A 24881-nucleotide genomic window follows, 5' to 3' on the forward strand; every position below is an offset into this window, starting at 1 on the left:
AAGGTACATTCCAGCACCCAGTTCAGTGGGTGTGTAGAATGTAATAAGCGTGCAAAACATTTCTGTGAAAAAGAAATGAATAAAAAAATAATTGAGTTGGCATTATTTTCAAGGAGTACTTAGGAATGGATCAGTACCAGTCACTTGGTATGTCCCAGATAATGAAATTCTACAAAAGGTATTTTTCTTTTTTTTTTTTTTGAGGAAGATTAGTTCTGAGCTAACTGCTGCCAATCCTCCTCTTTTCGCTGAGGAAGACTGGCCCTGAGCTAACATCCATGACCATCTTCCTCTACTTTCTATGTGGGACACCTACCACAGCATGGCGTGCCAAGTGGTGCCATGTCGGCACCCAGGATCCAAACTGGCGAACCCTGGGCCGCTGAAGCTGAATGTGTGCACTTAACCACTGCGCCACCGGGCCAGACCCTACAAAAGGTATTTTGAACAATTAATTGATAACACTACATTTCGAGCACGCCCCACTTTCCCTGTTAACTTTTTTGCACAGGCTGGTTTCAACCTTCTCTGATGACCACAGAGTGACAGTCCTTTTGCATACTATATTAAGAACATTCTATTATATATTTTGTGTTTTATAGTTTGTCTTTAGATTCCAACGGAAAAATTTAGAACACCCCCCAAAAAGACAAACAAACAAAAAACATAAAACATCCTTAAAAGCATATCCACTAGTCTGTTACACCAGTAATATATGAAAATTTCCTTTTTTTTAAGCTTTTCCCTTCACATGGTGTGAGGATCTGAAAGAGAGGTCACCTGATGGCATGGCAGGGGTAAGTCAATGGTTCTCAAACTTAAGTGTGCATCAGAATCACATGGAGGACTTGTTAAAACACAGATCACTGGACCAACCCCGGAGTCTGTGATTCCATAGGTCTGAGGCGGGGCCTGAGAATTTGTATTTCTAACAGGCGCCAGGGGATGCTGACGCTGCTGGTCTGGGGTCCACACTTTGAGAACAACTAGGGTAGCTGCTGGAAGGGAATCTTGCTAAAACTAAGTTTAATACCAGCCACATTCCTGGCTGAAACAATCTTATAGAGAAAATTATAAATGGTTGGTAAAGAAGATGAATTATCAGAAGGTGCTACATAACATATTATGCAATACATTATTAAATAGCCAGCTTGCCTTATTACCCTTAGTTGTTTTTTTTTTTTTTTGGTTCAATTCTGCTTCAGGAATTATCTTGTTTCACTTTTTAATAACTAAAATTCTGGGGGGAAAAATCTCTAAGTTATTTTCGTCCTCAGTAACAATCACTTCCATGGCTTCCCTATCCTTCAGGGCCTGAAGCAAGTCGCTTACCCTCTTTAGTCATTATTCCCTATCTGTAAAAACATATAATAGTACCCATCTCAGTGAATTGCCGTGAGGATTAAATGAGACCCTAAATGGAAAATACTTAGCACTGAAAAAGGTCTGTAAATGGTAGCTGCTGTCTTTACTAATTTATTTACTCAGTGAAGGAAATAAATTCCAGTGGTCCTGGGACCAGTGACTGAGACTACTTACATCTCTAACACATTAACTGACCACAGCATTACCCTAAATTGTACAGAAAATGTTCAGTTATGTTCCAGGTACTCTGCTTACTGTGGCAGCGAACTGTCTGATTTGGAAATTTTGGCACAGGGCACCAGAACAGCCTTCTCCCAAATATACAAAATTATAAGGAACATTCACCTGAAGCACTACTTAAAAATACAGATTCCAGAGCTCCACCCCAAACCAACCAAATCCATCTTCAGCTGAGAGGCCTAGGAATAATAATCACCCCAGGTGATTTTTCTAATCGCCTAGTTTGGAAAACACCGAAGGGACCTCTCGCTCCCTTCTAATGACGGCTAATAGAAGCCCTACACATCATTTCCATGGATTCATCAGCCCATTATTTACTAGAAAATTTCAGAAGTCCTTTCTGTTTTAGTAATTTTGTTCTTCTGCGTTGAACCTCTCACTTGGAGAGATCAGCTGTAAGTAGGGGTTTTCGTTGGTACTTGGAAAAGGTTCTCACTATTTTGAGTTAACTCACGCTTTCAAACTCCTCAGGCCCTGTGCCTCATTTCTGAATCGCCTGCCTAACCCCTCACCCCCTCTTGAACTTCCTCCTGCAACGTCTCCTTTCTGATGTCTGCCTCAGATCTAGCTTGTTTGTCCCTTAACTCCATTTCTTGAGCAGAACATTTGGTGCTTTCCCAGTTAACGACGCTTTGCTGGAATAGTCAATTTCCAGGGATTTTACAGGCTGGCCAAAACAGTTTGTTCAGAACAGCGACGCCGGGGCCAAGGACTGGCAGCCAGTCGGGCCGAGCGTTTCCTGACTCTGCACAACCGCCCGTGACCTTGGGCGAGAGCGAGCGAGCGAGCGACGTCCGCCCGCTCCTTGCCGGCGGCGGCGTCAGGGCCAGGCTCGGGCTGGACCCCGACCGAAAGCGGGTGGGAGCGAAAGGGGCGGGGGGAGCCTTCACCAACACGCGAGAAGACCCAGAAGCTACAAAGCGGTTCTTTTTGTCTTCCCTATGCGAATCCTCCTAATTCTGCAGGAGTGGGGCGGGGGGCTGGGGGACTAAGGAGGAAAGGGAAACGTCTGCCGAGGACTTGAGACAAAGCGTGAGAACTCAGATGGCCAAAAGCGGGCTTGAGTGAGAAAATCGGAAGGCGGGAGGCAGAGGGCGGACAATCGGGTAAAAATAGAAACGCATCCTCCACAGGACTCGCTCTTTCCAGCTCCACCCCGGGGCCGGCAGCCGGGCCGGTGACTCGGCTCCGCGCGACAGAAGCGCCGGCAGGCCCCACCTCGCTTCTCGGATTGGGACTGGGGCCGGGGGCGGGGCGTCGGAAACGTGACGTCATCGCGCTGTCCGCCGCCGTCGTCGGGGTTTTCGCTGACGCACAGACTCCGCCCCTGCCCCCCTCTTTCCCTCACTGCCCAAGCACCGGGCGGAGAGAGCGCGTCAGTCGGCTGGAGCGCGGAGCCGTGTGCGTCTCGGCTGGGGCTTCGCTCGCTCCTTAGAGCCGCGCAGCTTCCCCGGCGGTAGCAGAAGCGGCGGAGAGCGCCATCCGCGGGCCCTCGCGGCGCCCAGGCCTCGCAGCGCACGGGCCGCTCGCCCTCGGAGTCGGCCCTGCCCGCCGCCGGTGGAGGCGTGAGGTGACGACGGGCGAGCGCCGCAAGCAGCGTTAGCCGCGCGGCCTGCGGTCCTCCCTCCGCCTCCTCCTCTGCCCCCCCGCCCGCTTCCCTCCTCCCACTTCCCGAGCTCCGGCGTGTCCCGGCCACGCTCGGTGCCGCTGCAGGAACAAAGGAGGACCCCGCGGCGGCGGCGGCGCCACCCCCGCCCGCGGCTCCCACCCTCTCCCGCCCCGCGGCCGCTGCTCCCAGGCGCCCGGCTCGCTCCTCCCGGAGGCCTCGGCCCGGCCCCACCGCGCCGGCGTCCGCGCGAGCCCGGCTTCTGCGCTCCTGCCCCCAGGTGAGTGGTGCGGGTTTGGGAGTGGGGGGCCCCGAACGCCGCGGGCCTCCGGCGAAGCCCGAGCGGGCCGCGGGTGGCGGCGTCCTGGGGGAGGGAGCCCGTCCGCCCGCCGCTCAGGAAGCACAAAGACGGAGGCGTCATCCTGTCGTCGTGGCCCGAGGCCGGGCTCCCCGCGCCCCCGGCTCTCTCGCACGCGCGGGCGGGGAACAATGAATGCCCGGCGTGCGGCTTCCGGGGGTCGGGGCTCCGGGCCTCCCTCGCGTCGGTCCCGGTCACCCTCGGCGGCGGCGCCCGGCGTGGGCAGACCGACCCGGAGAGACAAAGAGGCCGTGGCGGCGGCCGCGCCCCCGGCTCCTGCTCGCCGCGCCCCCCGGCTCTCCGCCGCCTCTTTGGGGAGCCGATCGGGGTCGGGGGTCGAGCGGGGGCCGGCGGCCGTGGGGCCGGCCTGGCCCGCGGAGCTGCTTTCCTGCATGACTCAGTGGTTTTTGGAAAAGGCCCTGCCGGGCTCTCCTGAGCGAGGCCTTTGCTTGGAGGGGTTTGGGGAGAGGGATGAGGGACCAGTGGGACCCGAACTGCTTCTCCTCCGCGGGAACATGGGTGAGGGGGCTTCCTTGTGGTCGGGGTTTAGTTTTCCCAACGTTGCTGCGTTTCTCGCCCGAGATCCCTTTCATGAAGGAAATGGAGTACCTTCTCCTTTGTTTCGTGCGATTAGGCTGGTGAACATGAAATTCTTTGCTTGCCTTCCACGCACTCCGTGGAGCTGTGTCTTGGGGAAAAGGCCTGGGTTATCATTACTGATTGAATGCCTTCTGAGAATCTGGTTTAGCGACGTATTAGGGTAAAGTAGGATAGAGGTCAGAGAGCCCGTTCTAAAACTTGGCGTTCAGGAAATTTACGATTAAAAAAACCCACAAAACTAAGTGGATTTCATTTTACTCCTTATTTTTAAAAAGTAGGTTTTCAGAACTGAATTGGTAAAAATAGCATCTTTTTTTTTGTTTTTTTCTTAAATGTCCGAAAGTATTTAAAGAAAGGATCTGTTGTAGTTTGTACTCCCCTGTTTTCTCTCAGGCCCGAAATTAGGCCTTGAAAGGACCCTTTAAAAATCACACTGATCTGCTCCATTTGGCAAAGAAGGAACTGAGCTCTGGAGAGTAAGGACTTGCCCAAGGTCACTGGTTTAGAGGTAGATTAGAACTCAGGTCTCAACTCCGGGTGAGTGGGCTTTCTTAACATCTTAACATTATGTGCACCTGAAAGAACTGAATTCTATAGGTATGAAAGCCTTTTTTTTTTTTTTTTTAACTAATTTGAGGCTGAGGATTTTTCAGTTACATGCCCAGGTCTTTTTTTTTTCATGCTATGAATTAAAGGAAGTTCTAAACTATAAAAATAGGCATTTCAGCTATACAAATTATAAAGCATTTCATCTATCCCTGACAGAGCTGACAAATGAATGCTTGTTTCTAACAACTGTAAAGCTACTAAATAGTAATGATATTGTGTTTTTCTAGAACGTTACCAAGTAGTAGGGAAACAGTACTAATGGTGAACTCCCCCTCCGCCCCCACAAAAAAATTGCTGCTCAGCATGAGGATATTTTCTGCCTTGATGCTAGCTCTGTTGTGCTTGGTTTTTATAAACAACCCTGCCTATTTTGGCTTCATGAGTGATTGATTACGTTTGCATCTTCTAGATTGGATTTGTTGTTCTTCTCGAGCCCTTCCTACATTAGGAAAGAGTGTAGCAGCGTTAACGGCATCTTTTTGTTTTGTTTTCTGAGTATATTAGATATATGAACGCTGCACCCTTAGTTCTTGGGGTTGTGTAGGAGTTGGCAGGCTCTGAGATATAAATAGAAGCTGATTTCAGAGGCCCCTGTTGACTAGGCTTTATGTGAGAGCCTCCATCCAGCTCAGCCTGTCACATTGCAGCCTTGTGACAGGCTGAAGCGCCCGCCCATGTGATCTAAGCTTCTGAGAAATATTAAGGCAAGCTGTGCACATGTGATGGCATTTAAAAGCTGGCTTTCTAGGGGGGGAAATCTACAAAATGAGAAAGCATATAGAAGACTAACGTCCTAGTGTCTCTTGGGTCTCAGAGTTGGAGTATATTTATAGTGAATTTCAGGTAGATGTCTTTTCTGAAGAAGGAAAGGTGGAATACGTTGCCTGTTGAGGTGGGCAAAATCACTGGATGAGATTCTTCCTCGGTTTATTTATATAAAACAAGATTTTAGCAGTTGGGTTAACTAATATTAATGGGGGTTGACTCTTAAACTTGGGGCCAATTTGCTCTAAAGCCACTGTCAGATGACACTGGAAGTTAGTGTTGAAAGTGTGAGCTAGCATAATTCTTAAGCTGGCTTCAAGGAATGGCCCAATTTTTTGAAAGGGCAAAGATTCACACACTTTGTATGGTGGGCATGCAAATACATAAATAACTTATTATTTGAAGCAATTTTTGCACATATTCAGAAGTTTGAAAACTCAGCTGAAAATGTTTATTAATAAACTTCATAAGTGATGTTGAAATGTTTACACTACTCTGTTCCAAAATGAGTCAGCTAAATTCCACTACTATTTAAAGAGACAGTGACAACTAAATTAGTACTATTTGAAGTAAGTTGTGGATCTTGGTCACTCTCCATACAAGCTTGGTTGGTTTGAAATATGTTCAATCTTGAAATACAGTGTCTTTTTTACTGGCAAAAGGAAAGATTACTATCATTTAAATGTTTGGGGGAATAATTGTCAGGATTCTAGCCTGGTCAAAAATTGTTAGTCCTTTTCCCCCTTTCTTGTAATTTTGGTAAAACTTAGTACATTGTTTTTAATAACTCACTAACAAGTGTATTCTAGTGTGTGGTAGTTTGGAAAGGCCGCCTGAAATTCTAGGAGATAGCAAGTGCTAGTTCGAAGTACTTTCCTGCACTTCTTTGAAACGTTCATTACTTAATCATGAGTAACGTCCATTATCACCATTAAGGTACATTTAAATGACAATGACCACAAGTTATAGCATATGATCTTCCTTTGATAAAATGTTCTCAGATACGCTGTTTGCACTTACATACATATTTTAAGGTGACATAGAAAACCTCTGCAGTTTTAATTTTTCATAAATAATATGTATTTTCTCTTAAGTCAAGAAAATTTACTAAATTTAGCAAAACATTACTATATTTGTGCTGATTTTTACAGGGCCTCTGGAAAAGTCAAGGGTATGCTTGCTGTATAAAGTTCTTTCTGGTAATCTGGTATTAAATATTAACCATTACTAAAGGTTGTGTATTTATATTGCGTTACTTTGCTGTATTGAAGTGGAGCTTGGAAAGGTTTCATTATTTTCTGATATGAGGAAGACAAGCGCTTGTTAAAAGTTTAATAGAGCCTTTGGCAGAGAACTCTGGCTGATAATTTCTACATTGCAGGTTTCTAGGCACTGACTTTAAAGTACTCAGACCCAAAATTCACACCTCAAATGTAGAACATAAAAGAGATTTCATAAACAGCTGACCACTAAATTCTTAGAGCCTTGCTTGTTGGTGCCAAGGTAACAAGTCGGGCTGGATGATCTACCAGCTCTCTTTGCGGTCTTCTGTAAAGGTGTTGCAACATTTTACAAGTACAGCTTCCCTAGCCCATAGCAGAATTGTTGAATTCTGGGGCCCAAGTGTGTTCAAGTGTTAGCTTTAAGAAAGCTTTAGAGCTACCTCCAGTAGAGAGCCAGTTTAAAGAACCACTAGTAGATATCAAGAGTCAGTCGGTAATTGTGATTATCATAGACTTTTTTTTTCAGTTTACAGGTTCCATTTAATATATTTTTAACTGATGAAATAAAAACATCATATGATAAAGTCTGACTATAGTGTAGGAGAGCAGAAAGTGATTTAAAGATACCAGTTGCCCAAACTGATTTAAACATAATTCTGATACCTGGCAGAATGACCTTTTCAGAAATGGAAACAGGAATAGTGACAGGTGAAATAATAATATTTTAATTTTTTAATGATAGAAATTTTTTTGTCTTGAAGAATGTGAAGTAATTATAGTTCATTATTTACTAAGCTAAAGCACAATTGCTTTCATCCCCTTTGTTTTATGAAGGCAACAAAATAATTCGTAAGTTTCTTTGCCTACTCTTTTTAAAGATGAACACAATTTGGGCCTTTGTTAGAAACGACTTGGTGTTTAGAAATAACAAAGGCGCACTGGTGCCTATCGTACTACTTTAGTGATTTTATTTTAGTTGCGTGCTAGTTTCTAAAATCTTGTTTTTGTTTTGATTATAGCAGAAAAACATGGCTCAGGAAACTAACCAGACCCCAGGGCCCATGCTGTGTAGTACAGGATGTGGCTTTTATGGGAATCCTAGGACAAATGGAATGTGTTCTGTTTGCTACAAAGAACATCTTCAGAGGCAGCAGAATAGTGGCAGAATGAGCCCAATGGGTAAGTTGTTTCCAAGGAAAAACCAATTTGAAGAACTGATGGATAGAAAATATAAAACCAAGAATTGGGGCCTAAGGCTGAGAATCAATGCTGAAAGCCTAAGGAGAGAAGACCTGAGAAAAGCTTGAAGTTAAAGCAAAGAGCCCAAGTACATGGCATTGACTACATCAGGAATGAATGACTGTCTGCAAGCGTCTTCTAGCTTTTTCAGTTTGCTTTTTGAGGTTTTGTTTCAATGGATACTTGTGTTCAATGGATGTGACTTTTTAATATATTTTTTTGTTTGGATACTCAGAAGTGTAGGATTCTGCAGCACAGAGAAAGTGCTTAAATCACTAATCTAATTAAATGCAAGTATTTGTTACTTATTAATAGTCATGATACCCAGTGTTTGCAGTGTTGCTTTGTTTCTTACAAATCCTCTTTTTAAATAGGGACAGCTAGTGGTTCCAACAGTCCTACCTCAGATTCTGCATCTGTACAAAGAGCAGACGCTAGTTTAAACAACTGTGAAGGTGCTGCTGGCAGCACATCTGAAAAATCAAGGTAAGATTGAACATTAGAGTTTTTATGATAATACAAGGAGGAAGTAAAGATATCTGTGCTAGCCATACCATTATGGTTATGAATGTTAATGTATAATAAGGATGTTAACATATCAGATGCCCTTGGCTTTGCATGTGTTGCACAATGAGGGACTCCAGTGTCCTTTAATAATGATCTTGTGGGTTATTAAGTAAAGATAGGTATTAGAATACACTTCATAACACCCTCAAGGATGCTGTGTTGAGAATGCTGTGCTTTTATTTCCTCGTAATTGAGGTTTAGGGATTATAGAGAGTGAGGCTCTGCAGACTGTTGCAATGCCACACAAGGCATTTTGGCAAAGCTGCCCCTTTTGCCCTTAAAAAATTTACAGGCACAGCTAAAAATTCCTGGTTGGCTGTAATAGAACATCGTAATCTATACAAATATGCAGCCTTGAATTGATGAACCATTTATCACATTGCTTTTTTTATTCAACCATTTGTGCTGGGCATCCAATATCCGTTAAAAATTTTAGATTATTTAGCTCCATTGATCATGTTGGAAATAATATATAATTTAAAGTGGAACTGACAACTTATCTCAAAAGAAGTACCCTTAACATCTTGAAAAATGTTTGCTTGAACTCAAATAGAAATGTGCCTGTGGCTGCCTTGCCTGTAACTCAGCAAATGACAGAAATGAGCATTTCAAGAGAGGACAAAATAACTACCCCGAAAACAGAGGTGTCAGAGCCAGGTATGCTTTTTGTTTAATACTAGTTCAGTTCTGGATTTGGTAGTACGAGAAAGGGTTGGTGGGGGGATTCTTTCCTTCCCATTGCAGGACCAAAGAGGAGAGAGTTATAAAATACGGGCCAAGCAAGAACCACTATCTTTAAAGTACCTTGAAGTGTAAAATTGTCACTCTTTACTCTCGCTCTTCTCTGCCCATCCCTCCCTTGCCCCCACGCCCACAAATCAGCAAAGTTTATGATCAGGAGACTGGAAGTGCTAAGTTAATGAACTTAAAAGGTAGTTTACCACTATATTTTAAAGGTATCTAAATCATCAGAAAAGGTAAATTCATAAACACAAAATAAATTATATTAAACTTCAAAGCCATGAAGAAAAGTTTTATAATCAAAGCAATAACTATTCAGTGTTGATATTGTCAATATTGTAGAAAAGATTAAAGCAAAAGAACATACTGAACATTGAAAAAAACTTTCAAATTGAAGAAGTAGAGGATCCCGATCATATTTTGTGGGAGTTTAAAACTCAGTATGGAAAGGCATTTAGGTTTTCGTTAGATAATGACTTTGAGTCTGTCTTAACTTAGATAGCACAACCAGAAGTGCTCTGACGTTGCCAGAAGTTGACTTGTTTGAATTACCTGTGCTGGGCCCTAGAACAAGGATCTGCCTACTGTATATATAGTGCACATAGTTCATTTGGTCAGTTCATTATTTCCTGGTACAGCGTTGACTGAACACAATAGGAAACTGTACTGTGAGGAAATGGTGTCGGTAGATATGCAGTCTGCTCTGGAGGCTGGCTTTTGCTAACATCACATAGCTAAGCTTATGTGAACTGTAGCAATCTTAATTTATAAAGTTAAGGTGAAAATTCTTAAGTTGGGCAGGTGAATCCCTATTTGGTGGTTTGAAATGTGTTCTATCTTTCTGGAAAAGCTGACCAAATTAGTGTGTTTGTGAGCTGTTGTTTTATACAAAATTACTTTGACCGTGGAACAGTATTTTTGGGTGAGATCTGTAGCTAGTCTGCATTAATTACTTCTTAGTAATAAGCAGTCTCTAGTTCGCTGCTCTTTGCTTTTTCTGTGTCATTTTTCTCTTCTTAACCTGCACCCCCACCCGTCTTGCCTATGTCTTAGGAACCACTGTTCAGTTTTTCAGGTGTGGCCTAGGAAATGGCTGTCACTCCACACACACACACACACCCCCTCCCCCCCAAACTGTTCCCACAGATGATTATTTACCCATATAGCATCAGGAAAATTATATTAGGGTTGTCATAGTAGATTATTAGGAATAAGTAGTAGGTGAGATCTTATTCTGTTGGTCTAATATTAGGCTATGAATCTCACTGGATATATTACTAATACAAATGAATTATAAATTTGGGGAGAATTTTAGAGTAAGTTCTCATTAAACCAGTCAGCTTGCTGTAGAGTTTGTGTTTATGCTGATAGCATTGGTGCTGGCATATTGTTTAGGCAGTAATTTTAGCATTGCATAGATGATTTGCTGTGGGGGTCAGGTTAATATTAAAACGCAAGATTTTCCAGTGCTTCTGGTGTAGTTGAACTTTATAAAAGTAGAATTATATTTGGTATGTTGTTTTAAAGAACTAGTAGTGTGAGCTTTAATACAGTAATCTGCAGTTTTATCTTCATGTTGACAAATTCTGTCGATCGGTGTGAACTAAAACTTAAAGCCTTTTTAGGTAGAAAAATAGGGCTTTTTAAGGTAGATCATATCTCTTATTGTCTAAATTTTGTACCCATTTTAGATAAGTATCACAAAGTAAATAAAAGCTGCGCTTTAAAAAATCTTGTTTTGCCTATGGAATTCTTAATAGTCTAAAATAAAAATTTCACAAGTACTTAAATTGTTCTAAAGATAGTTCTAGATTTTCGGCTTATGGTGATATAAAGCACTTGTTAAAATGGCAAGAGTTATTGTGACATTTGGGGATCTGAAGTTAATTAGGGATTAATGATTTAGGTCTTGTCAAATTTTGCAGATTTTTGTCTATAGTCTTTCTTTTTTCTATCAGTATAGATAAAACCAAAATAACTTTTTCTTATCCAAGTAGCTCAGAAGTTGGCAACTTTATTTACCGAGTAGTAATGAATTTGAACTGCTCTAATTATGAAGTTTGCATTTAGGCAGTTGCAATATGAGAAAATAAGAGTATGACCACTATCTCCCAGGTCTTGAAAATTTAGAATTAGGTTTTTTATTTTCCAGTAACGGCTGTTAAGAGTGAGTTTAAAGGAATTTGAGTGGTCATTTTACAGAATTTAGAGGAGCAGGTAGTAGTATGTTGATTGACAAGAAATTCTCAGATTTGAAAGTAGTTCTGATATTAAAGTAGAAGAGTCTATTTAAACTACATGTATTTAAAAAAAGTCATCTTAAGTATTTTCGCTAGGAATTGTACTTTCTCGTTTTGTTTTCCGACTTAGATAATTGTCAGCCAGTGAACTCTTGACAAATTTCTAATTTTTACCCTCCTTTTTCAGTTGTCACTCAGCCCAGTCCATCAGTTTCTCAGCCCAGTACTTCTCAAAGTGAAGAAAAAGCTCCTGAGTTGCCCAAACCAAAGAAGAACAGATGTTTCATGTGCAGAAAGAAAGTTGGCCTTACAGGTATTAGAGCGCACAGAAGACTATGTGTACTTTACTGCTGGGATTTAACGAAGAGCTCCCGGGCCCTAAGGGACTGGCCAGTCTCACACATAAAACAAAATGCCCAGCTTTGAGGAGTATAAAGTTTACAGAGTAGACGAGAAGGGGGGATAGTGGGAAGCAGTTGGATTTGATTTCTATTTCTCTCTCTAATCATATGAAACCATTATTAACTTCAGGCCTTCTCAAGTACTTTGCTTTATTGAATTAATAGAAATTTATCCCTTTTGAGTCTTTCCTTTGTTCTCCTGGGGAAAAGGTAACTGAACTAAACAGTAAGCACCTACTTTGAGTCAGGCAGAGAATGTTCTGGATCCTTTTTAGTTGTTTCTTTTAAATCTCAGAATTTTATGGTTGCCTTTCCCTGGTTTTGACTTGAGGAGACATTAACCAGTCCTAGGTAGGACTGGGGTTTGAATCCAGGGCACCTGACTCCAAAGCCTTCTGGTTTCTGTCTTGGGTGATGTCTACCAAAATTCATGGAGGAGTCGTCATTTGAATTTCTCAGCATGTCAGAGGAGGTTAAAACCTTGCTCACAATTTAAAGTTGACAGACTTTTGTCTGTCTTTAATGTTGCAAAGAGCTATGGTTCCTTTTCTCGAGTGACTAAGGGGTTTTTTGTCTTTTAATCGCTGCAAGTTCCGAAGTGACTCTCCTTCCTCTTGTGTGTGCAGGGTTTGATTGCCGATGCGGAAATTTGTTTTGTGGACTTCACCGTTACTCTGACAAGCACAACTGTCCATACGATTACAAAGCAGAAGCTGCAGCGAAGATCAGAAAAGAGAATCCAGTTGTTGTGGCTGAAAAAATCCAGAGAATATAAATTACTACTTGTGAAGAGACTGAAACTTTGTTTTTATTTTAATATATCGTAGGAAAACATTAAAGAGCAGATGCATGGCCATTTTCCTTTGATGTTCTCCAGAGTTTTACTTTACACTTGTCTGTCTTATAATTGATATTTTAGGATGTTTGGGTGTTTGTTACAGGCAGAATTGGATAGATACAGCCCTACAAAATGTATATGCCCTCCCCTGAATAAAATTGGATGGATATCTGCACAGCAAATTGAAATACACAGATAATAGGGACAAAATTTAGTTTCCATGTGCCAAAATAGATGAAATCTCTGCATGTTTGCAGCATATCTGCCTTTTGGGAATGTAATCAAGGTATAATCTTTGGCTAGTGTTATGTGCCTGTATTTTTTTTAAAAATGGTACACCAGAAAAGGACTGGCAGTCTACTTCTACCATAGTTGAACTTCACCCTGTTAGTTTCCACAACATGTTCTTTGGAAGCAGGAAGAAAGCGTTATATAAAGAGGATCAGACATTTCCGTGAAGCCAGTATTTGGTGCCATATGTAAGCCTGGTTAATTGGTCTTCTAAAAGCTGTCAATAAGACATTCTGTGAAAGGTAAACATCACAACTGGTTGTCTTAAGAGTAAAACCATCAAGCAAACAGGGTCTTGAGCTATCTTTGAAGCTTATTGTGCTGGCCTGCACCAGAAGATGTCTGCATTACTCATTGCTAAAAACTTGTAGCACAGAACTGCACTAGGATTAATTTGTTTACAAGAAGATATTAAAACTGTTTGGTTTTCACATACAGCAGCTCTATTGAATAACATGCATCTGAATTTTAAGTTGCAAAGGTATCTGAACAGTTAATTTTTCATGTGCATCTTTTGTTGAATGTTTTGGTTCAAGAATGTTTCAAGCTTTTTTTTTTTTAAAGACTTCAGTTCTTAATGTAACTGTACCCTTCTGCATGGAAAGTCATAACCAACATGGCTGCAGTAGACTTCTTAGTGGTATCCAGCACCACTCGCAGAGGGCTGCTTTAGCATATTAATTGTACTTGGGTGTAGGACTCTAGTGTTCTTGGGTGTATTGCATGGGCTGCATTATCTACAGCATTGTACAATAACAACTAGAAGAGGCAGTATACTTCACTGATGCTTGTCTGGTAATATCACTTCTGTGTTATAATGGAAGGTTTTTTGTGATGTATGAAACTTGTGTTTTTTTATATATAAATGAGTATAGTTAGATTAGTGTTGTGGTAATGCCTGTTTTCATCTGTAAATAGTTACGTATGTACACGAGGCACTACTTATGATTTATTGCAGTGTTCAGTCCTAGTTTTTACTTTATTCTTAAAGCATTCAGTTTTGCTTTCAATTTTATGTACCTTAGTTCTGAGTTAGATCTGCAGATGTGTACAGATAGTTCATATTTATGTATTGCACATAATCATGCTATTCAGCATTGATGCTATATTGTATTATGTAAATAATAAAAGCCATGTACAGAGGGAAACTGCCACTTGTTCATTGGGTTTTTAAGCCATAGTTAGAAATTCTAAAGGGCAATAATTAGGAAGTTTCATATTCAACTTTTCGGTTGCATATGTAGACATTGCATGGCTATATTGTAACTTTTTTCCATTGCCATCCCTGAACGTGATGTGTTCAAGTGAGAACCATGAGGTGAATTTTGTGAAAGGTCTTCAGGTATGGTACATAATAGGCAACGTATTTTTAAAGAAATAAATAGGCACAAAAGTTTCTTAGAAGTTAAAGAGGAGGAAGAAATGAAATTTCAACAATTATATCTTATGTCCCTTTTCCACTTTTTTGCTTTATGACACTTTAGGCATGACGGTTTGTACAAAAACAGGCGTAGTATTTACGCATAGTTTTATTTCTGTTTTGAGATGGACCCATGGGCTTGGTCTTTGCAAGTGTTAGATGAGATAGTAAAGAACAAGGAATAACAGTGACATGCTGACTTTGCCCAGGGGGTAACTGAAGCCAAAAGCAGAGCCATGGCTTCTCAGTGAGGGAGTTTGGAATGGAAATACACTGGTGCAGTCAGTTCTTTGGGTGCTGCTACTTTTGCTCCCAGCAGGGGATATGTGTAGAAGTCCATATGAGAGAAGGATAATATGTCTCCTGAAATAGGAAGGATATTGGAGAATCTCAGTTGATTTGAAAATTATGCATTTAGAAGGCAAACAATTCAAAGTTTAAGATGAAATTCCCGTCTTTAGTGATACCTGTGTCAAACATTGACTTGATAAGTTTTATTTAAGTCTTAGGGTCTTGAAATCAAGGAGTGGTTTGGAGGGAATAAAGGCGACTTAGATGGTAAGATGATGGACCCTTGGGTGTCATTGATCTATAACATTTTTTAAAAAGCACAAGATTGTGGTTATGTTTCCATAATCATTTTTTTCCTGCTTTTTCTCCCCAAATGCCCCCAGTACATAGTTGTGTATTTTAGTTGTGGGTCCTTCTAGTTGTGGCATGTGGGATGCTGCCTCAATGTGGCCTGATGAGCCCTGCCATGTCGGTGCCCAGGATCCGAACCGGTGAAACTCTGGGCCACTGAGGCAGAGTGTGCGAACTTAACCACTTGGCCACGGGGCCGGTGCCTCTGTAATCATTTTTATCAGAAAGAGTACAGATTTGGACTTAAGAATTTGATTTGTCAAGAGCATCAGCTGAGAAGGGAATCCAAGTGTGTAAGGCAGCTAGGAAGATTGAACTCTACCTAGGTTTGCATTCCATCCTAAATGTTTTTCAGGCAAGACCATAACTGGGCTGTAACTTTGGGATATACATTGAGGTAGTAAGCATTTTAAGAATATACTGTATTCTTAAATAAATAGACTCACCTCTTCGCATATCCCCACTCCAAAAATGTTTTGCTAGGACAGACCATGATGACATGAGTTAGCTGTATGACCTTGGGCTAGTCCTTTGATCAAATCTGTTCCATTGGCTTTATAAAACGAGACAGATTTGTTGAGGTGGGCTTCCCATAGGATGAGTTAATTTGCAAGGAAAGAACTTTTTTGAGTGGTATGGCATAGTGGTTAAGAAGCCAGTGAACCCTGGAACCAGGCTGCTTCTGCAAATAAGGATGGTAACGCTGCCTGGCACACAGTAAGTATTCCATATTACATTTTTAGAGACTGAGCAGTTTTAGGTTTGTGGCAAAATTGAAAGTACAGAGATTTCCCGTATACCCTCTTCCCCCAGTACATGCATAGCCTTCCTTATTAACGTCTCCCACAAGGGTAACATTTGTTAAAATTGATGACCCTATTTTGACACACGATCACTCAAAGTCCATAGTTTGCAGTACACCGTTGGTGTTCTGTGGATTTGGACAAATGTCTGACCTGTATCTGTCAGTATATCAGTATTTTCACTGCCCTAAAAATCTGATCTGCCTATTCTACCCCTCACCCAAACCCCAATCCTTGGCAACTACTGATCTTTCTACTGTCTCCATGGTTTTGCCTTTTCCAAAATGTATAGTTGGGATCGTAGACTATGTAGCAATTTCAGATTGACTTTTACATAGTGTGTGCTAAGTTTCCTCCACATCTTCATGGGTTTATAGTTCATTTCTTTTTGGTACTGGATAGTATTCCCTTGTCTTTTTTTTTTTTTATCCATTCACCAACTGAAGGATATCTTAGTTGCTTCCAAGTTTTGGTAATTATGAATAAAGCTGCTATGAACATCGGTATGCAGGTTTTATGTGGATATGAATTTCATCTCCTTTGGGTAAACAGCAAGTGCGATTGCTGGATGATATGGTATGAATATGTTTAGTTGTCTAAGAAACCAGCAAACTATACTCCAAAGTGGCTGTACTATTTTGCATTCCTCCGAGAAATGTATGAGCGTTCTATTGCTCCACGCCTTTGTCAGCATTTGGTGGTTTCAGTGTTCTAGAGTTTGGTCATTCTAACGGGTGTGCAGTGATATTTTAATTTATACTTCCCTGATGACATACGATGTGGAGCATCTTTCTGTATTCTTATTTGCCATCTGTATACGTTTGGTGAGGTGTCTCGTCAGGTCCATGCCCATTTTTAAATTGGGTTTGTTTTCTTATTGTTGAGTTTTAAGAGGTCTTTCTGTATTTGGGGGAACAGTCCTTTATCAGATGTGTCTTGTGCAAGTATCTTCTCTCAGTCTGTGACTTGTCTTCTCACTCTTTTGAGCTATTATTAATTTTAATGTCCTAGAATAATTTCTAGAACTTGGAAAGAGAATTAACGAAATTGGTTACATTAGGTTGTATAGTGAAAAGGTAAAGATCTGGAAGTTTTTAAATTTTTCAGTTTAAAGTGGTTAGAATCATTCTTTTCAGTAAGGCTCTCTTCGCATGTGTCTGCATTAAATGAAGTTCCTAGCAAGTAACTAAAAAATGTGCCGGTGGCTACCAAGTAGTGTAATAGCAACATGTTAATCATACTACTGTTAGAATTATGTTTCTTGAATCGGTTGTACATTCACAGGATTCAAAAACTAATTTATCAATAGGCTGAGAAGCAAAGCCTCTCATTTTGTCCCACACCCTCCACCCTCAACTCCAAAGACACATATATTTTAAGTAACTGTCATAACTTGGAAAGATTATTTTCTCTCTTCCACATCATGTAAACGTTTGACTGTGTACAGCGACTTAATTTGACTCTTGTTTGCTTAATTAATCGAATGCAAAGTTCTTAGAGTGATTTTTCTCCATAAATCTTAGCTTATAATTTTGGAGAGAATGATGGTTGTGGTTGCTGGTTGATTGGCAATAAAAGTATGTAGCCTTAAACTACATAGAAGGGTTTCCATGGGTGAAGCAGCAGGTAGTTAATGAAAAGTAACCTGAAATTTGCTGTAGCAGTTTCTTGTGTTTGGACAGGCTGCTTTAAAAACAAACGTACATGTACAATGGAATACAGAAGTGCCCTTTAATACTTACAGCTATTTCCACACACAAACGCTAGTTTTGAATTCACGCAAAAGCAGAGAGCACTGTTTCTGTGTTTTCCCTCAGAGTGCATTTTTGTTCTAGTCCTAGAAGTTTATTTCGTCTGCAACTAAACACTACTTTCCTTTTCAGTATAGGCACTGATGTGGCGAAGTCATACTTCGCACATGATCCTTAAGTCAACAGCAAGATAACAGAAGTCACAGGTTATTTTCTAGTTGGTTAATAATCTGTTTTAAATATATTTTTCCCTGATGATTTTGATTGAAATTAGCACTGCAGAACCTCAGATTGTATATATCTGAAATGATTGATAGTGTAACCAAGGCTGTTCAGGAATCGGTAATCTGTCAGTCTACTCAGAAGTTAATAGGCAATCTTTCTAACACATTCTTAAATTTCAGTTGAGTGCAAGAACTGTTTCCAAAATAGTATTTACTTAAGCACTTACCCTTTAGAGCTCGGGAATCAGCCAGGAAAAATATAAACAAACTCTCTTGGGTGATCTCAACTTAAACACTAACGTATGAGTGAATTTCTCGGATTGATCCTGTGTGTGTCATCCATGGCAATGTAAAAAATGTTAGCTGATCGTATATTCTTCTGCCCTCTCATCCTTCCCCATCACTAAAAATGTGTTCAAACATGCAAATTAGAATACCGTGCAAACAAATACAATTCAGATTTTCTACTAGGTGACACTCCATCTGCTCCTTTTATGGAACTTCCAGAATTGATAGTATTTTTTTAAAGAAAACTCTTAACACATCCTGGTGTTATGGCTCCATGTACCCCTGAGAGAAAAGTACCTCCTTACTAGGGTGATGTTTCTTGAGGTACCCCTCCCCTGATGTACCCCATGTGCTTAGAAATAGCACCTACATACTAAAAATATTCGGCTTTAAGTGTTCTCTTGCACTAAGGCTATTGTAAAAGTAATTCTACTGTAAAAATTACAACACTTAAATATGAATGGTTAATCTGCCACCCCACCCATTAGCCTTTAACATCTGTTGTATTTACATGCTTGCTAAAATTACCTATGTTTAAACAAGTTTCATTTTTAGCTATTCTGTGGCTTATTTATTTGGTTGGCAGGAAAAGTAGATTGTTTTGCATATCTGGGACAGCATAACCAGTCTTTTCAGTGGCTCTGTGCATTATATCAGGTGACAAAAATAATACAACATGAGACTTCAGAAATTTAATAAATAAAGTAGTGTAATACCTGTTAGAAAAAAGCGCAATCTGCAGGCATCAAAATATCCTGCATTCGTACTCAGGCACGGCCCTTTAGCATTGAAGTGATAGGTATGTTTATCTGGGTCTTTGATTAAAAGAAACTGAGGCTTTAAAAGTGGATTGAGGATAATTGTTTTTATGTGGTAAATTGGGACCAAGAATTTTCTAGACTCTAAGAAAGGCATCTTAAGGACCTTAGACAATTGTCACAGCTAACCAGTGACCAGATCTGCCCAATGATGTACAGCGCTTACACAGAAAGCCCCAGATTGGATTGAACATAATACTTAGTACTGAATTAGAGCATTTCAAACTTCACAGCGAAGTTAGTTGTTCAATAACATGCATTAGGAAGGCTAAGGGTCAACGGCGGCTTTTAAAAATGCGCTAGATGTATGAGATGTAGCAAAAACCAAATGAAACAGACCCATTAAAGTTGGTACGAGTGGGTTCTCAACAGTTTGAATCTGGGAAGCTATGTCATTCTCCAGTGAGATAAGGAGCAAACAGATTCTTGCATTTGATACTGAACTTCCCCTATGGCCTAGGCATGGTGTGTGTGAGCAGGATAAGGGAAACATGATTTTGGTTGTCAAGGAGATCATGAACTAGTACAATGGATAAGAATGATCTTCCCAATTACTAAATTGTGGCTCCTAGAACTGAGAAAACACATTTATTTGAATTTTATGAGGATGGGTAGTCAGAATTAATGTTGGATATTATCAGGTATAGATCATTACTTGACGCCTCTTCTCGCAGGAAGAGTAACACCTTACAAAATTTGTCACTGTTGTAGGGGGAGAGTAAACTTTTCATTCCAGAATGGAGAAGCAATGGAGTAGATGGTGGTTAGATACTAGCTTTAAAGTCAGTTCAGATTTGTGACTGAAAAACTGTGTGACTCTGGAAAAGTTACTTAATCTTGAGTACCTGAGTGCCTTCACCCATCCAGACTTTGAGGAATAAAATGATGATGCATGTAACACACTTAGGAGTGTCAACCACATTGTGAGTGCCTGATACAGGTTAGGTGTTCTAACGTTAGTCACATGGTTAAACCCCGGCAAAATGCTATTTTCAGAGATGTTTAAGAGGCCAGATTCTGATTTGTGCAGTGTAACAATCAGTCATTTTGCAGTCAACTAATTCATTCAGTGGAATGGAGACGAAATCCCACCGCTAGTTTCTCTCTGCAAGGCTGACAGTTCTTAAGTTGAGGTCCGTGAGTCCCTGAAATTGCATGCAAAATTTGGTGTCTGTGTTTCTTGGTGGAGTTTTCAGAGATCTGGGACTCAAAGAAGACTCGAAATCTAAATGGGCTTCCTGGGAAGATACTTGAATATTTTCAGAGGGAGCTGGCTGTTATACAAGCTAGGAATACCAAATCTGCAGTGTTCAGCTGCCGCCTCTCGGAGACAATGTTAGAAGGAAAGGAGTACCTTTTCTCCTCTTGTTAGAGGCAGCAACAATGGCGCCTAGGACTGAAAGAGGAAATAAATTGGTGCGTCACAAACATAGTCCTTCAGTCCTTTTAAAATAATCTTGCCTTGCCATTTCAGTTTGCTTTTCCCCGATACCCTCTCCTACTCCTCCTCTCAAACCCAGACCAGAGTCTCAAGACATCTGCTTTGCATGATATACAAGATTGCAAGCTAGGAAATGGGAGTTTCAAGCAAGTTATCTTACTAGTGATTGTTGCAACCTTCTAAGTTCAAATGGCCTCTGATAGCTGTAGTTGAATTGTCAGAGCCCTGTTTTGTGTGATGGAAACTAAATCAACTCTATACTGTCCTTTCCAAGGCTAAAATAGTAGAGGAGGTGAAATATACTCAGTCAGTTCAGGACAACAGCACTTTATTACTGGTGACGCCTCTTCCAGTGCACACTTTCTCCCTGAACCTGTAGGCCAGACTTCTATTACTGGACAGGTGTCTTAGAATCAGTCTTTGAAACTCTTCCACTGCTTATAATCCTTCCCAGTCCCCTGATCCAGACCCTGAAAATGGATGGGATTTGCCTACATCATGCCTAAGAGTGGCAAGGTAGCCTAAATCTTTTAGCAGAGTCATTCCCAAACCTGTGGATCACCAATATCAACTGGAGAGTTAAATCACACACGCACACACACACACACGGGTCTCAATTAATTTCCAGTGAATCAGAAGAACATCTGGAAGAATCTATTTTTTTTTACTGAGGTCATATTGGCTTATAATATTGTGTAAATTCAGCTACATTATTAGTTTCTGTAATAATGTTCACCACGAAGTCTAGTTTTTATCCATCACCATACATATGTACCCCTTTACCACTTTCACGCTCCCCCAATCTCCTCCTCCTCCACTAATCTGTTCTCCTTATCTGTGTGTTTGTTTATCTTCCACATATGAGTGAAATGCTTCAGTATTTGTCTTTCTCTGTCTGACTTATTTTCTTAGCATAATACCCTCAAGGTCCATCCATGTTGTTGCAAATGACACAATTTTGTCTTTTTTATGGCTGAGTACTATTCCATCATATACATATACCACATCTTCTTTATCCCTTCATCCATTGATGGGCACTTGGGTTGCTTCCATGTTTTGCCTATTGTGAATAATGCTGCAATAAACGGAGTCCATAAATCTCTTTGAGTTGTTGATTTCATGTTCTTTGGCTAGATACCCAGTAGTGGGATAGATGGATCATATGGTATTTCTATTTTTAATTTTTTGAGAAATCTCCGTACTGTTTTCCACAGTGGCTGCACCAGTTTGCGTTCCCACCACCAGTGTATGAGGATTCGCTTCTCTCCACATCCTCTCCAACATTTGCTATTTCTTGTCATGTTAATTATAGCTAGAGAATCTGTATTTTAGACAGCTCTCCCTTAAGTGATTCTGTTAACCATATTTGGAAAACGCTGTTTAGAATATACGTCTCCTCTCCCAAACTAGGCCCACATAGCACAAAGAGAGGTGAGCTTGGACCGTCCAGTGCCTCACTTACTTGAATTGTGGTAAATGTAGTTTTCTGTGTCTATGTATTATCTGCATTTCAAAGCGCTGCTATACATGGTCTCTTGTTAGAACTTGTGTATTTATTGTTTTCTATCCATGATTTCTAACACCACATTAGAGTATTTTGCAAAATGCTGACATAAGAGCCAATCCATTTTAGTTTTAATGCCATGGTTCCTTAATATATAGCTCAGACGTTTCGCCTGGCAAATCCTTCCAAAAACTAACCACTTGATCACATTGTTCTTTGGAGTTCAGTGAAACTCAGCAGTAAACCTCAAACAATAAATATTGTTGCTTTAAGCTTTGGAGCCTATCTACCAATCGCACATTCAAATTCATTGGTGGCACTTGCTGCTTGCTTTTCTACAACTTGTCTGCCACTTTACATACTCGTGTTCTGATAAGCTTTTATTTTCCAGCCTGGAAGGAAAGGTATTTAAAGTTGTAGTAACACTTCCCCAGCGCCGGAGAAGGGTTAAGGAAAGGCAGTGGGAATAAAGGATCATTTTTCCTCTGGGTTGTGTGTTGTCTAGAAAAGGTGAGCAAGAATCTACAACAAGGAAATCAGACAGCTCCCAGCATACCCACTGTCAGGGCTCCCTGGCACAACTTCAGAATCTTGTGCAAAGCATTTTCAGAACAGTAGGCACCCATTTATTTAAATGTAAGTACATAATCAAAAGGTAGATAGGAACATGGGGTTATCATCACAGTCTAGGCTTCATCTCTCTAAATACAATCCAGGGCCACATGAGCATATGTTTAAGGGATACAGAAGAATCATTGGAATGGCTTTTTGGTCCCAAGAGAGATGGCACAGAGCCATTCAGAGAAGTGTGCCTCATGATCAGGAACAGAGGAAGGGCACCAGGGTCAAGTAAGGCAGAGGTGACCTTAACTGAAGAGGCGGGGCATCCTTGAGTAACTGCGTCTTGAAGAGGAATGTAGAAGAAAAAAATCAAGGACTTGAAACTAGATAGACTGGGCTCAAGTCTTTGCTTCGGTTCTTCATAGCAATGTGATCTGGGGCAAGTTATCTAACCCCTCTGTTTCCTCAGTGGGAAAGTGGGCCTAACAAGACAACTTTGCAGGATTCTTGTCCCAATCAAATGAACGACATCCAAAAAGATGACCACAGTATTTAGCACAGAGTTGATGCTGATCCCTACAAATATTTGCAATTTTCTTTTCCATCTTACCTTCACTCTGCCCCTCACCATTGACCCAAGCTCTGTCAGCCAACTTAAGAAAGACCTCAGCTGGGAAAGAGTGGAGAGACCTCAATGCCAAGCTCTCACTGATTTTGCATAAACAGGATGGTTCATCTCCTGCTGTGGAAGGCAAAGAGCTATAACCACTGAGGTACTGAAATCCCTCAGATTAATACTTATCTAAGCCAGGTTACCGGTGTTGCAAGAACAGGTCATCAGCTGTAACCCAACATGGGTGCAGTTAGGGGGCTTAGGGAAGATACAGGTCTAGCGGCCCTCGGCGAGGTGTTCAGAAGGATCTGTGAGGCCCCTCCTGCAAACAGCAGCAGACTTCAGGAAATGGTTCACATGGCGGCAGGTGCAGACAGTAGGCTGAATGACCATGTAGGAGGCAATAGAGTTCTCTCTGAGATGAGAAATGGAATGACTTTGGGGACCTTCTGAGGGGAGATGAGGATGAGCTATTGGGCAGCTGACATGGCTGCCAGCAGATAGTAGCCTATTGGCTTAATGCAGTTTTCTCTTCTTGGTACCTTTTGGCCTGAGTATCTGCTATGTGCTTGGCCATCTTGTAATGTGTGTTTATAGCACCCCCCTGGTGACCTCTATCACATGGGCTACAAATGAACTTCAGGGTAACCTGTTGTTGTAGATTATCTGTAGCTGACTCCTCTCACTGCCGTGAATGGAGCTGAATTAGATTTGACTTTATGTGCCAAACCAGGGCCAACTTGTTAAAAAATTTCTCTTTATCTTTTCTCTCTTAGAGAAATGCATAAATATTTGAACATGACAAATTTAATGTGGCATTTTCTACCTATACTACCAAAATTGAGCCAATGAGATTCATTGAGTTCATTTTATTTAGTCCATTTTGAGAATCCTAGAATTTGAAACTAGCAGTTAATCATTTTCTAAGCAAAGTTAGGTCAATAATGAAACCTTAAAAGGCCATGAGTTACACAGTCATGGAGTCAGGACCCCATTATAATATTGTAGTGGTTCTTCTGTAATGAGCTGACAATGATCTGGTCTCACATTTATTAGATGTAACGAAAAGGATAATTTCAATAGCAGTCAGATGATTATCAGTACTATTATTTCTATGACTGTATTTGCCAGCACATACACAGGGGTTTGCTAACACTTGCTGTTCCTCATGAAATGGTTTCTAGTTGGTGGTATTCCAAGTTAGACATCCCAGGTCAAACATAAAACATCTGTTTCGTTTGGCATCAAAAGCCAACCTGCGTCATGAAGAACTGGTTTTCACTTGCCCTTGTTTTCCTGATATGAAGTGATTTCCAAGAATTATGGGCTGTTGGACACTTTTTAGCTTGTAGCAACATTCTAAAACCTAAAAGTCTTAACAAACACTAAAATATCAATGATCTTTTCCTTAAGAATTCGGGATAAGCAAATGGGATGTTTCCTGTGTCATAGCATTGTATAATCTCATTAATACACTTAATGCCTTGAAAAATAACTGTGAAGCCTAGGCGTTTGCTGAAATAAACTGGATATTTTGACTATTGGAGGAAGAATAAGAAGTGATAATGTAAAAGATAGTTTTTGACCCTATGTTTGTTCTCTTTTTGAGTTGGAGATTTTAAAGGACAAGGATGTTTTCTCACAGTTATCTTAAGTATGTCTATGTATGCCTTTCATCTCCACTAATTTGCAAGCTCCTTGTACCCATCTCTGTATCGCCAATGTCTAACAGT

The 24881-nt window shown here is 40.9% G+C and overlaps 1 protein-coding gene across 1 annotated transcript; it reads left to right on the plus strand.

Annotated features, from left to right (window-relative positions):
• The first annotated feature begins 2283 nt into the window (after positions 1-2283).
• On the plus strand, positions 2284-14231 carry ZFAND5 (zinc finger AN1-type containing 5). Its single transcript, XM_023627210.2, has 6 exons — positions 2284-3491; positions 7786-7945; positions 8380-8491; positions 9126-9229; positions 11741-11866; positions 12581-14231. The coding sequence occupies exons 2-6, from the start codon at positions 7795-7797 to the stop codon at positions 12727-12729; spliced, it is 642 nt and encodes a 213-aa protein (XP_023482978.1). The 5' UTR covers positions 2284-3491; positions 7786-7794; the 3' UTR covers positions 12730-14231.
• The last annotated feature ends 10650 nt before the right edge of the window (positions 14232-24881 follow it).

The sequence above is a fragment of the Equus caballus genome, chromosome 23 (assembly GCF_041296265.1).
Source record: "Equus caballus isolate H_3958 breed thoroughbred chromosome 23, TB-T2T, whole genome shotgun sequence".
Classification (NCBI taxonomy): Eukaryota; Metazoa; Chordata; class Mammalia; order Perissodactyla; family Equidae; genus Equus; species Equus caballus.